Genomic DNA, 10,825 nt, shown 5'->3' with positions numbered 1-10,825 from the left:
AAGTATATCTCAGCCCAGAAATATAACACTTTACTACAATATTGTAAAGCTTATCAGTAAGTTGATTAATATAATCAGTATCAGTTAGTATCTGTTCAATCATCTAAGACCGTTAGTACTTATCTGTTAAAAGTATATACTCCTAGGAACCCACGTACAGAAGACCTATTAGGCCCGGTGATATGTTGATTTAGGCCTTGCCGAAACTTCCTGACCAACAAGGCATCTGCAGCTGTAATACTTGCAGTCGAGCCAATGTTCATAAAGAGAAAATAGCCTCCGGTGGCAACAGCAACTTGATTTGCCTCGAGGCAGGAAGCCATACTGACAAAGGCCCCGGCTTGTAACATGCCAGTACCAAAGCCACTGGGAAAGATGTACAAGGATTCCCACCTTCGAGATGTCCCGTCCCAGAAAAGCCAGACCATGGCGTAACTGGACGCGGCAAAGACACACGCAATGCTTGTGATGAATTTAAATCGGCCGGTTCTCTTGATGATCGTCCCGGCTAGGAGTCCGCCGATGGCATTGCCAACTACAGCTGGTACCAAGCGGGCCCCAGCCTCTGTCGCTGTGGCCCGATGCGTTACCTGGTAATAGAGTGGCACACCAAACATCAAGCTGCTCTGCGCAACTATCTGCAGAGAACTTACAAGGTAGCTTGCGAGCACATTTGGCTGCTGAAGCAGGGAAAGAGGGAAGACCGGGTCACGGGCGACGTGCCGCTCGACCAGAACAAACCCTACGAGACAGCTTAGAGCCAGAGCTAGAAGGACTCCCGAGATTGGTGTCATGAGTTGCGAGTCATTGCTGCCACGGTGTAGTAGGAGAATTGCAAAGGATAAGGATCCCGAGAGAAGTGACAGCCCACACCAATCAATGCCTTGCAGTTTGGCTTTGGAGGTCTTGTTGTCGGCGGTGTCGTCGCGACCATGTTCCGAGCCGAGCATCAGTGCCAGGGGAATGACTGCAGTAGCGGTCAAGGCAGCTTGGAGGTGAAACAACCTGGAAAGCTTTAGCCACTGTGAGAGCCTGGCATCTTTGCCCTTTCAGCATCTTACCATCTCCATCCGACGGCATCAGTAAGCCAGCCGCCTAACGGGCCGCCAAGACTCCTTCCAAGAGTCATACAGAGATTGATATAGCTTCGCCAAACAGCAAGATCTCTGACAGGGACAATGTCTGAATATGAGAAAAGAAGCTCAGCCACTGTTTGTTCCGTCGTTTTGGGGTTGGAGAGGAAGGCAAATACCTGTGATGATAATGGATGCCATGGTCATCAGTCCAGCGCCCCCGATACCAGTGATGATTCGCCCGCCGATGACATGCCAATAGACGAGGCTGAATCCACTAATAACAATCACATTAGTAATCCGTTCTCTGCTCGGGGGGTCAAAGCTGTCCGTTAATGGAAGAAACCACTGCATACCTGATTGTACATCCAAAGAAGTAGGAGATGTATGCGGCCAACATCATGGCTCTGCGTCCATAAATATCACTGAGCTTACCGTACTAGGAACTCGCTGATTAGCCAAACACATATACATACAATGCTCAGGTACTAGGCATCTCAGTATTATACCAGCGGTTGAGCAGCGCAGACCCCAAGGCTGTAGCTCGTTGACAGCCAGTCAACATTCTGCAGGTTGTTGAACTCGGACATAATGCGGGCGCCGGAGGCCAACATCATAGAAGCGTCGGCATTAGAGATGATTTCACCTAAAAGGTCAGACAGCCTAATCACGTCAAGTGATGCACGGGCGTCGAACGTACCGAGTAGTAGAATGGTCACTATCCCATAAAATAGACGCGTCTGCTTTGCTACTCGAACTTCAACATTCGGGAGCAATGGTGCCTCAACGTCAGCCATTGCAGGGGAGCGACTGGCCTGTCGTTATTGCTGTGCGGTTCTAACCGTTGTTAAAACGATGAGAGATACAATACACTCTCGAACTAACTTAATAAATAAGAATGACAACCCACTCTGGTGCTCGCACAGTGGTAAGTTGATTGAAATATCTTGGCGCCAAAGCTAGTCGTTCGCAAGAGACAACATGTCCTTCTGGCACCCCTTTTAAGGTACAAGCTCAGCAACTGCTGCATCCCTGAGCCCCGGAGTTCACTCCAAGGAGCGGTCCAGATTAAACGATAGTGTAAAGAAAATCGGGTTAAATTGCTGCGCCGGAGTGAACCCACACAAGAGGCTAACCAAGTCCTACTAGTCAATCTGGAAATACAGGGGTGATGCTGTTAGCAGGACGGGGCCTCGGCGGCATTAGACGGAGTTCCAGGGCACATGGCGATAAGCGGCGGACTCTGGCCGGAGAAGCCCAGTCCCTCATCCTGTAGGTTCCGCATCTTCGCACTTACTCAAGCGCCTTGTACAAGCATCAGATCGAAGCTACTGTACCGGCCACACGTAAAACCTACATATTATTCAATCGGAAGCTCTTCTGTCATCGAGGATATCCCCTTCAACCTATTTCTTCGCTCATTTACTAGAGATGCGGCTCTTAAGTCTGTCTACCTCAGTGGCCTTGGCTACATTTGTTTGCCATACACTTGCTCAAACCCATATCCACACCAACCAAAATCAGCAGATCTTGTCTGGAAAGCTTGAGAAGAGTCATGGACCACCCAACATCGTCTTCATCCTCACCGATGATCAGGATCTTCACCTCAACTCCCTCGAATATCAGCCACTCCTCAAAAAGTATCTAAGAGAGGAGGGGACGACCTTTTCCCAGCATTATTGTACCATTGCCCTCTGCTGCCCTTCTCGAGTCAGCCTCTGGACTGGAAAGGCGGCCCATAACACCAATGTTACGGACGTGAGCTCACCCTACGGTGGCTACCCCAAATTCATCAGCCAAGGGCTCAATGAGAACTGGCTTCCGGTGTGGCTTCAGGACGCTGGATACAACACGTACTACACAGGAAAGCTGTTCAACGAGCACACCGTTGACAATTACCACAGCCCCTACCCCAAGGGCTTCACGGGCTCGGTAAGTTGGGTCTTAACGCAGTAGTCTACCGTATTCGCTGATAGAGTGTGGCTAGGACTTTCTCTTGGATCCTTTCACATATCAGTATCTCAATAGTAGCTTCCAGCGGAACCGTGATCCCCCGGTTAAATACGAAGGGCGGTACTCTCCAGATGTCATAGCAGAGAAGGCTTATGGATTTCTTGACGAGGCTGCTCAGCACCAGAAGCCGTTCTTCTTGGGCATTGCTCCGCCGACTTGCCACAGTAATGTTTATTTTGAGGGTCTGGGTAAAGAGACGCTTGCCTTCTCTCCGCCAATCGCGGCTGAGAGACATCAAGGCCTGTTCGCTGATGCGAAAGTGCCAAGAACCTACAACTTTAACCCGGACACCCCGTCAGGTGTGAGTTGGATTAAGGAGTTACCAAAGCAGAGCGAAGAGAACGTCGACTTCAACGACCACTTCTATCGACAGAGACTTAGAGCGCTACAGTCGACTGATGAGATGGTTGAAGGTCTTGTGCAGCGACTAGAGGCAAATGGCCAACTTGACAACACGTACATCGTATACACAACCGACAATGGGTACCATATCGGGCAGCACCGCCTGCAGCCGGGAAAAACATGTGGATATGAAGAAGACATCAACATTCCTCTTATCATCAGAGGCCCCGGTGTCCCCAAGAATCAGACTACGAATATCACCACCACTCACACCGACATGGCGCCCACCATCTTTGAGATGATTGGTCTTCCTCCACGGCATGATTTTGATGGTGTGTCCATCCCTTTGACTGCTGAGGGTATGGAGAAAGCTAAATACACCCGACACGAACACGTGAATATCGAATATTGGGGCTTCAATATGGGCGAAGGTGACTTTGGAGGCGAGCATCATCCACATCGGGATCTGTAATTTGAGGCCCCGGTTTGGAACGCACAACCGCTGATTGATTCTCAGAGAGATTTATCTGGAACAACACGTACAAGGCTATCCGAGTCATTGGCGACAAGTACAATCTCTATTATTCTGTGTACTGTAACAATGAGCATGAGCTGTACGATCTCAAGGTAATAATAGTTCCTATGCATATTTCCGCTCCTCCCTTCAACCAATTCCATATCCGGCTAACCCATCTCCGTCAAACTGTACAGACCGACCCCGGTCAGATGAATAACCTTTTGGGGGCGTTGGACCCAGCCAAAAGCCCTGCCCAAGCTCCAGCCCTCCTCGGTCTACCTTTAACCAAGGTGTTAGCAAGACTTGATACGCTCCTCCTTGTACTCAAGTCTTGTAAAGGAGGAGTGTGCGTCCAGCCTTGGAAAGAGTTACATGCTGATGGAAGCATCAAATCGCTCCTCGATGCGCTTGACCCCGAGTTTGACGATTTCTATGAGGAACAGAGCAAGGTTTCCTTTGGTCGCTGCGAAGAAGGGTATATTCTCGATGCAGAGGGCCCTCAGTTTGAATGAAGAAGCGGGCCTCTCTATCGCTATAGTGAGTCAAGGGATAACTGGGTCTAGATCGGCCTATGTCCCTGGATGTGTTGTTAGCAATTAAGATCTGTGGCTACGTAGACCTTAGTGCTACAATCTATTATATAGACGATAAGACAATGCATTTATCATCATGTTCTCAACACCTCCGCTGGCAGCCGAGCATTTGACCGTACGACCTGCAAGTAGCCATGTGCTTGTTTATATTCTTTATTGCTTTAGGCAGTCGGTCTCTCACTAGCCTCGCAAGAAGCTGGTAGAAGGTGGAGAGTTCTTATCTATCTACTGTGTTAATGAACGTCCAAAGGGCATCTAAATTTTGAGTGAGACTATAAGATCTTTACCACAGGCCTCATTACAGATAACACATTATAAAATCGAGGGAAAGAAGAGGCTCGGCTTGAATCATGCATACAATCTTTATTCTGCACCTGTTACAGTCGTAACCAGAGCATCTATAACGAGTAACAAAACTCAGTATTCTCCACATCAATCACAACGTCGATACCTCCAGAGGCGACTTCTGTACATTCTAAAGCGCATACCTGAAAGCAGTAGTTTCCTTGCCATCATGTCCTCCAGCATCGACAGCCACGCCATCCAATCTTGAAGATGACTTCTTATCTAGACGGTTGTTCAAGGCTCGGTATATGATATTAGCTAGGATGCAGCATAGCAGCGAGAAAGAAAGCAAGGATATGATCACTGTCCAGCCAACGACATAGTAGGGGCGATCGGCGGATCGGAATAGCTGTGGGCCAATGAGACCGGCGCAATTAGCAGCCATGATATATAGCGCCATGGAGATATTTCTCTCGTTGGGTGATCGGCAATTCAGAACGATCCAAGAGCTGTTGACAGGATCTGCGATTGATCAGCACACACCCAGGGCGAGACACTGGAGGGCCTGATTCAACGCACGCCATATGGAGGTGAAGGATAAGGCCATTGTGAGTATTCCAAAACGAAGAGACGACGACTCTGCGTTATTGACAAGCCGACTCACGAGCTAACCAATTATCAGTTATAACCTGCAGTCAAAAGCAAAAGCATGGGCTCCTCTTACCGCGAAGAGCCACCAAAGACTAAAACCACCCAGCACAACAAGTCCTCGGCGTCTTGTATAATCTCTATCAAAGTTTGAATGATGAGTCCGACATGGGATTCTGATCCGACAGGCGTGTTACTTACGCGATAAAACCAGCTACTGGGTTTACAATCAACTGTATCCAGGAGCTTACAGAGGTCAGAGCGTTTGACTGCAGTCTCGAGTATCCATAGCTGCTGATTAAACTTGGCGTATATGAGTTCAAGGCCGCGCCTGGAGCAAGGCCTAGCAGAACGATCAGGAGATGAGGATAGACACGCCAGTTGCAAAAGACCGCCCAGACTTCTCGTAGAGAGACACCTTTGATTGTACCCTCGTGTTGGTCGTGGAAAGACTCTCGTATTCGAAGAACCTCTGCCTCTTTTTCAGTAAAGAAAGAAATGCCAAACAGACTGACGGGGTTTCTGGTGCTTTTAGGAAAGAAGATAGCAAACGCAACACCAATCAAGACCGTGAAGATGCCTTCAAGGATGAAAAGCCATTGCCAGCCGGTCATACCACCGACGCCTCTCATACGCAAAACGCCATATGCGATCAATCCTCCAATAGCAGAACTGAAAGAGTTGCCGAGGAAGAACATGGCGAACCGTGAACTAGTCTCAGTATGCTTGTACCAGATAGAGATGCAGTAAAGAGCACCAGGGATATAGCCACTCTCACAGATTCCCAACAGAACACGTAGGGCCAGGTAACTGCCGAGACCTTTCTGCCATGCTTGGAACGTAGCCACGAGACCCCAAGCCGTAATCTGCGCGGTAAACCAGATGCCTGGGCCAAAACGCATAAGGACCATGTTACTCGGAATCTCGAGGATTATAATTCCAGCCGCGAGTAGCTGCTGACCAATGTTAAATTGATTCTGTGTGATACCCACATCTTCGAAGAAAGAGTCGGTAAGGGCGTAGGCAATGTTAGACCGGTCGAGATTCAAGGCGATGAAACCAAGAATCAACAACGGTAGGACAAAGAAGTCGACCCTATACGAGAACAGTTAGCAGTGTTCTTAACAGTTAAAGGAGTTCCGTTACGGGTTGCATACTTTCTACACAGCTTCTTTTCGTCATCAGATGTGAATTCACCAAGAGAGGACCTATCCTCAACGACCGGGGAAGGCAAGACGCCTTCCAGCTGCTTATCTGAGGTTACCATGGTAGGAACTTGCATGTAACAGCTGAAATTCTTTAGATGATGAGAAAGAGGGTTCTACGAGGAGACCGTAGACACTGGCGAGCGCTTCTTGAGCATATCCAGTCTGAAACTATAGCTATCACTTATACCTTGTGCACGACCTCTTCTCCGCTTAGCCCCTCCTATGTCCGGCGGAATGGTATGGCGTTAAACATGGCACGTACCGAGAAGTGATTATTGCAGATGATTGCGACATCCCTTATCTCAATGGCGCATTGGTCTGCTTAGCCTTTTGTAGCTAGTCTTATCTATAGACTAGCGGCATTCGCAGCCAATGCGGTGACCTTTTCAGCCAGTCACGCAAGGGATGTTGAGTACAATCAGAGTAAATGGACAATCGCACCATGCATGCGAGCTGAAACCTCTCTCCAAATATGTTAGGAGTGGCCTGTAACAAGGTGTTTCCATTATTTTACCTTTTCTCAAGAAGACACTGCCTAAATTGTTATATCCAGGATAACAACCTGTGACATTGGATACACGAGTTAGATATTTTACGGAATTTTACAAGACTAGTATTTCTATCACATAAATACGCACAAGATTAACCTCCCTAGTTTATCTCAACCACACAATCACTGTCATTTCTGACTTATCAGATCCTGTTGTAATCCTCATCAAATAATGGCTGTGATGCAAACATGTCCACGTGGCCCCCTCCAAAGAAAGTTTCCAAGTCCACAGCATCATCTACTCCCACGAATGTGAGATTGACAGAGGGTTGTTCATGTTCTGTAACTCGTTGATCACGGGTCAAAGGTCTGGAGCCATTCAAACAGTTGTGACTAGCACCAGACCCATGAGATCTAGGTGACTCTACCTGGGGCCCTCGTTCTAGGGCAAGATCACCCATGACAGCTGCCACCGCTCGGTCCACAAAGATAGAAGTTTGCGGCGTGAACTTGAGCATGGAGCAGTCAGACTTAATCTTCGCCAGGGCCCTGAGGGCATCTCTTCTCTCAGACTCGCCGAGTGATAGTTCGTCAAGTCTCGACAGTAACAAGACGGAGTACTCAATGGAAACAGTATAAAAAACGGGGAGTCGACCGTAGGAGGCGGAGGGCATCTGATCGTAACTCAGTAGACATGCAAGAGCGTCTAACATGACGCGTTTCCTCAACTCAACGACAGCGGGGCGGTTCCTTGAAGCAGGCGTTTCGAGGTTGCTTGGTGACGTTGCCGACTCATCATGGTTGCTCTGTCTTTCGGATCTTGTCTCAGCTTGTGTAGGCACCGGTGGACTTTGCGACCAGGTTTGATCGACTTCTTGTAGTGCGCGCTGGAAGAAAATCATGCGAGCAATGCTGTAGCCAAGATTCATCAAGCTGGCAGTTGGACGTGCTGTTGGTCCGACAAAGACCTTGTTAGAAAGCATTGTATCAATGTGAACAATGTACTTGCCTCGAAGGTAGGCCCAGTCAGCTTCCCATTTTTCGAATTCATGCATGTGTGTCCAGCTTTTTGAGGTTTTCTTGTGCAGCTCCTGGAAAAGCATAGAATAGAGAACAATCTCTGCGTACAGCATGAGATCCGAGAGAGCTGCTCCAGGGCAAGAGTTAGTGGATTCCCGCTAAATCCCTGGCGCCGTGAGTTGTCTTCCATCGCCCTTGTCTCATGTATCCTCTCCAACCCAAAGCCCAACTCATTCCTGCTCGCAATGATACCAGCCTTTACCGCCTTTAAAATGTTGACAGAGATCAGGGCGTTTTGACATGCCTCGTTCTCAGCTATCAGTGATCAAACATTGCTCATTTATAATGCTTCAAGTCCAGCTCCACTGAAGTGATCTTGACAGATAGAAGTCTCTGGCATGGTCTCTTTAATCCCATCGCTAGCGTCTGTCTATAAATGTATAGCTTCTCTCACAAGCGCCCTATCTCTCTACCATTCGGATGCTCATCCCAAGATGCTATCTGCCCAGGCTATTGTAGCCCCGTTGTGGCCACTCGTCTTATCATTGCTTCCCAAGTATTCTTCAAATCTTAGCAAGACTAATTCCCATAGCCTTAAATGAAACGAGTTTCGTTTGTTTTCATCAAAAAATTTGGCAAGAGTGGCCCCTAGTGTCTTATTCTCAGGCCGCTACTCTTGATAACACAATAGCGCGTGGCGTCCTTTCCAGATAAGCTTCAATAGAATCGCAATCACGCCATACCTTCACAAAATTGGCTCGTCTTTGCTCTTGTTCGAGGACTGGATCTGAAAGTCGGCTTAATCACCAAAGCTCACTGTCTATATTCAACCCACAATCTTAGCAGAAAATGTCCATAGAGTATATATATCTATAAAGCAAAACGCCGATAATCTATCTATATGCCACATATAAGTCTATATAGTTAACCCAAAAGCCAAAAATCAGAAGCACGCCCTCTTATCATTCCAGAAAATAGACAATAAAAAGCCAATATGTATCTAAAGCCTTATTCCCTTTCGTAACAACCAGCCACTTGGTTTACTCTTACTTCTTCCTCTTCCCATCATCAACCCGCTTTTAAATGTCTTGCATCTTCTTGACATCTTCTGTATCCCGCATGACAATATCAAATATCTTTCCGATCACCAAAGCGAGACCAGCAATAACCAGAACCAAGCAAGCAATAAATTGTACTACTTGGTCATCCCAGATGTTGTACTCATACTTGGCAGGGAAGAAATACTGAACCCAGGAAAAGTAGTAGTAAGCAACATAGTAGCTTATCTGGAAGATACAAAAGGCCAAGATATCATTGCCTCGATGCCTGGCGGCGAAGGCTGCCAGCTGCTCGACTGGGTTGAGAGGGTAAGCCCTTCCCCAGAGCCAATGAGCAAAGAGACCTATCATGGCAAGGATGAAGAGGAATCGTCGACGGCAAATCTCGTCTCCCTTATTGATGCTCCACATAATGAGGCTCAAGAACCAAGACACCACTGCCCGAGGGATTGAAACGACTCGCCAAAAGAATGCAGTCAAGGGGTCGATCACCAACGTATGTAATAGCGATGAAATGCCTCTGAGAATCCAAGACCCGAAGTTCTTCAGCTGTGCCAGGCAAAAGGATACAAAGCGGCGAGTCTCCGTCGACACCATCCTCTTCCAATCGACACTGCACCAGGCAGCAAGGCCGAGAATAATGATGATGAAGCCTGCAGTAAAGTACACAAAGAGGTCATACCCGACCATAGTGTTGAGGTCTTCCAAGGTTGGCATGACAGGTAGATCGTTTTGCGCCAAAAATGCATTACACTCGTCGAAGTACTGAATGCCGAAGTATATAGCAACAAGTATGATGGTTAGCAGGAGAGATCCAATAGCCTTCCAATAGCTAGCAATGAACCGAAGGCAACCCCATAGGAATTTGAGATGATTGAGCAGAATCGTTTCCAGCACGTACCCCTGATCATCTGTCTTATCCTCAGGCTTCGCGCGATCAGCTGGCATCTGGGCATTAATCCCAGATGTAGATGCATCTGCATCATTCAGAAGAGAGGCAGAAGAATCTTCAACATTCATCTCAAACGTTTCTATGTCCGCCATGGATGGGTTCGAAGACCCAGAGGAGGGCCAACTGGTGTTGGAAGAGCTTGCGGTGTCGAAAGAGGAAGATTTTGGGGAACGAGTACTGGACCGGCTTGTCGCATCTTGATCTTCGAAATCGAAAGACCAAGGAGTTTGATGGAGTGAAGAGCCTGTAGTGGTAGATTCTGGAGACGGAGTGCGCGGGCCCTGGGATGGAGTCCTGGAGTTGCGGCGCTTTCTGTGAGGTTGTCGTGGTGCCATTGCGGGGGATGATGAAATTCTAGAGGAGAGAAATTGTTTTAGGTGTTTGTTTGTTTGCTCAAGTTGTCTGGATGGAATGTGTTGAATGTGATTGTTGTCGAATTACTTTTACTGGGATACAAAAGCGTTTAAGTAGCTCACTGGACATTGTTGTTTCTCCTCGAATTTTTATTGCTCTTGCTTACTGTAAGGTCAAAAGTCTTTCAGCTATTGAACAGCAACATCCTTTGACACAATTTTCAATGGCTTTTCGGATGTTCAATAGCAGCATTGTTCAACTTGAGGGTCATT

General features: G+C 47.7%; 5 protein-coding genes across 5 annotated transcripts; 1 reads left to right on the top strand and 4 right to left on the bottom strand.

Moving 5' to 3' along the window:
• Positions 1–99: 99 nt before the first annotated feature.
• On the bottom strand, positions 100–1,870 carry FTJAE_10899 (major facilitator superfamily domain protein; the record flags this gene model as incomplete). The annotated part of the gene is made up of 10 exons (XM_037343784.1): positions 100–103; positions 159–165; positions 242–590; positions 654–810; positions 874–1,005; positions 1,062–1,209; positions 1,253–1,350; positions 1,430–1,512; positions 1,583–1,719; positions 1,774–1,870. 10 exons carry the CDS (start codon positions 1,868–1,870, stop codon positions 100–102), a joined length of 1,212 nt encoding a protein of 403 aa, XP_037202053.1.
• A 634-nt stretch (positions 1,871–2,504) lies between these two features.
• Positions 2,505–4,457, top strand: FTJAE_10898 (Arylsulphatase; the record flags this gene model as incomplete). The annotated part of the gene is made up of 3 exons (XM_037343783.1): positions 2,505–3,005; positions 3,061–3,859; positions 3,946–4,457. The coding sequence occupies 3 exons, from the start codon at positions 2,505–2,507 to the stop codon at positions 4,455–4,457; spliced, it is 1,812 nt and encodes a 603-aa protein (XP_037202052.1).
• Positions 4,458–5,013: 556 nt separating this feature from the next.
• FTJAE_10897 (alternative sulfate transporter) lies at positions 5,014–6,738 on the bottom strand (the record flags this gene model as incomplete). Its single annotated transcript, XM_037343782.1, has 5 exons — positions 5,014–5,345; positions 5,403–5,490; positions 5,548–5,611; positions 5,673–6,566; positions 6,629–6,738. 5 exons carry the CDS (start codon positions 6,736–6,738, stop codon positions 5,014–5,016), a joined length of 1,488 nt encoding a protein of 495 aa, XP_037202051.1.
• Positions 6,739–7,372: 634 nt separating this feature from the next.
• On the bottom strand, positions 7,373–8,224 carry FTJAE_10896 (uncharacterized protein; the record flags this gene model as incomplete). Its single annotated transcript, XM_037343781.1, has 1 exon — positions 7,373–8,224. One exon carries the CDS (start codon positions 8,222–8,224, stop codon positions 7,373–7,375), a length of 852 nt encoding a protein of 283 aa, XP_037202050.1.
• Positions 8,225–9,268: 1,044 nt separating this feature from the next.
• Positions 9,269–10,534, bottom strand: FTJAE_10895 (uncharacterized protein; the record flags this gene model as incomplete). Its single annotated transcript, XM_037343780.1, has 1 exon — positions 9,269–10,534. One exon carries the CDS (start codon positions 10,532–10,534, stop codon positions 9,269–9,271), a length of 1,266 nt encoding a protein of 421 aa, XP_037202049.1.
• Positions 10,535–10,825: the final 291 nt, after the last annotated feature.

The sequence above is a fragment of the Fusarium tjaetaba genome, assembly GCF_013396195.1.
Source record: "Fusarium tjaetaba strain NRRL 66243 chromosome Unknown NRRL66243_c0000260, whole genome shotgun sequence".
NCBI classification, from domain to species: Eukaryota; Fungi; Ascomycota; class Sordariomycetes; order Hypocreales; family Nectriaceae; genus Fusarium; species Fusarium tjaetaba.
The sequence above is the reverse complement of the archived record's forward strand: the minus strand, read 5'-3'. Positions and strand labels throughout refer to the sequence as shown.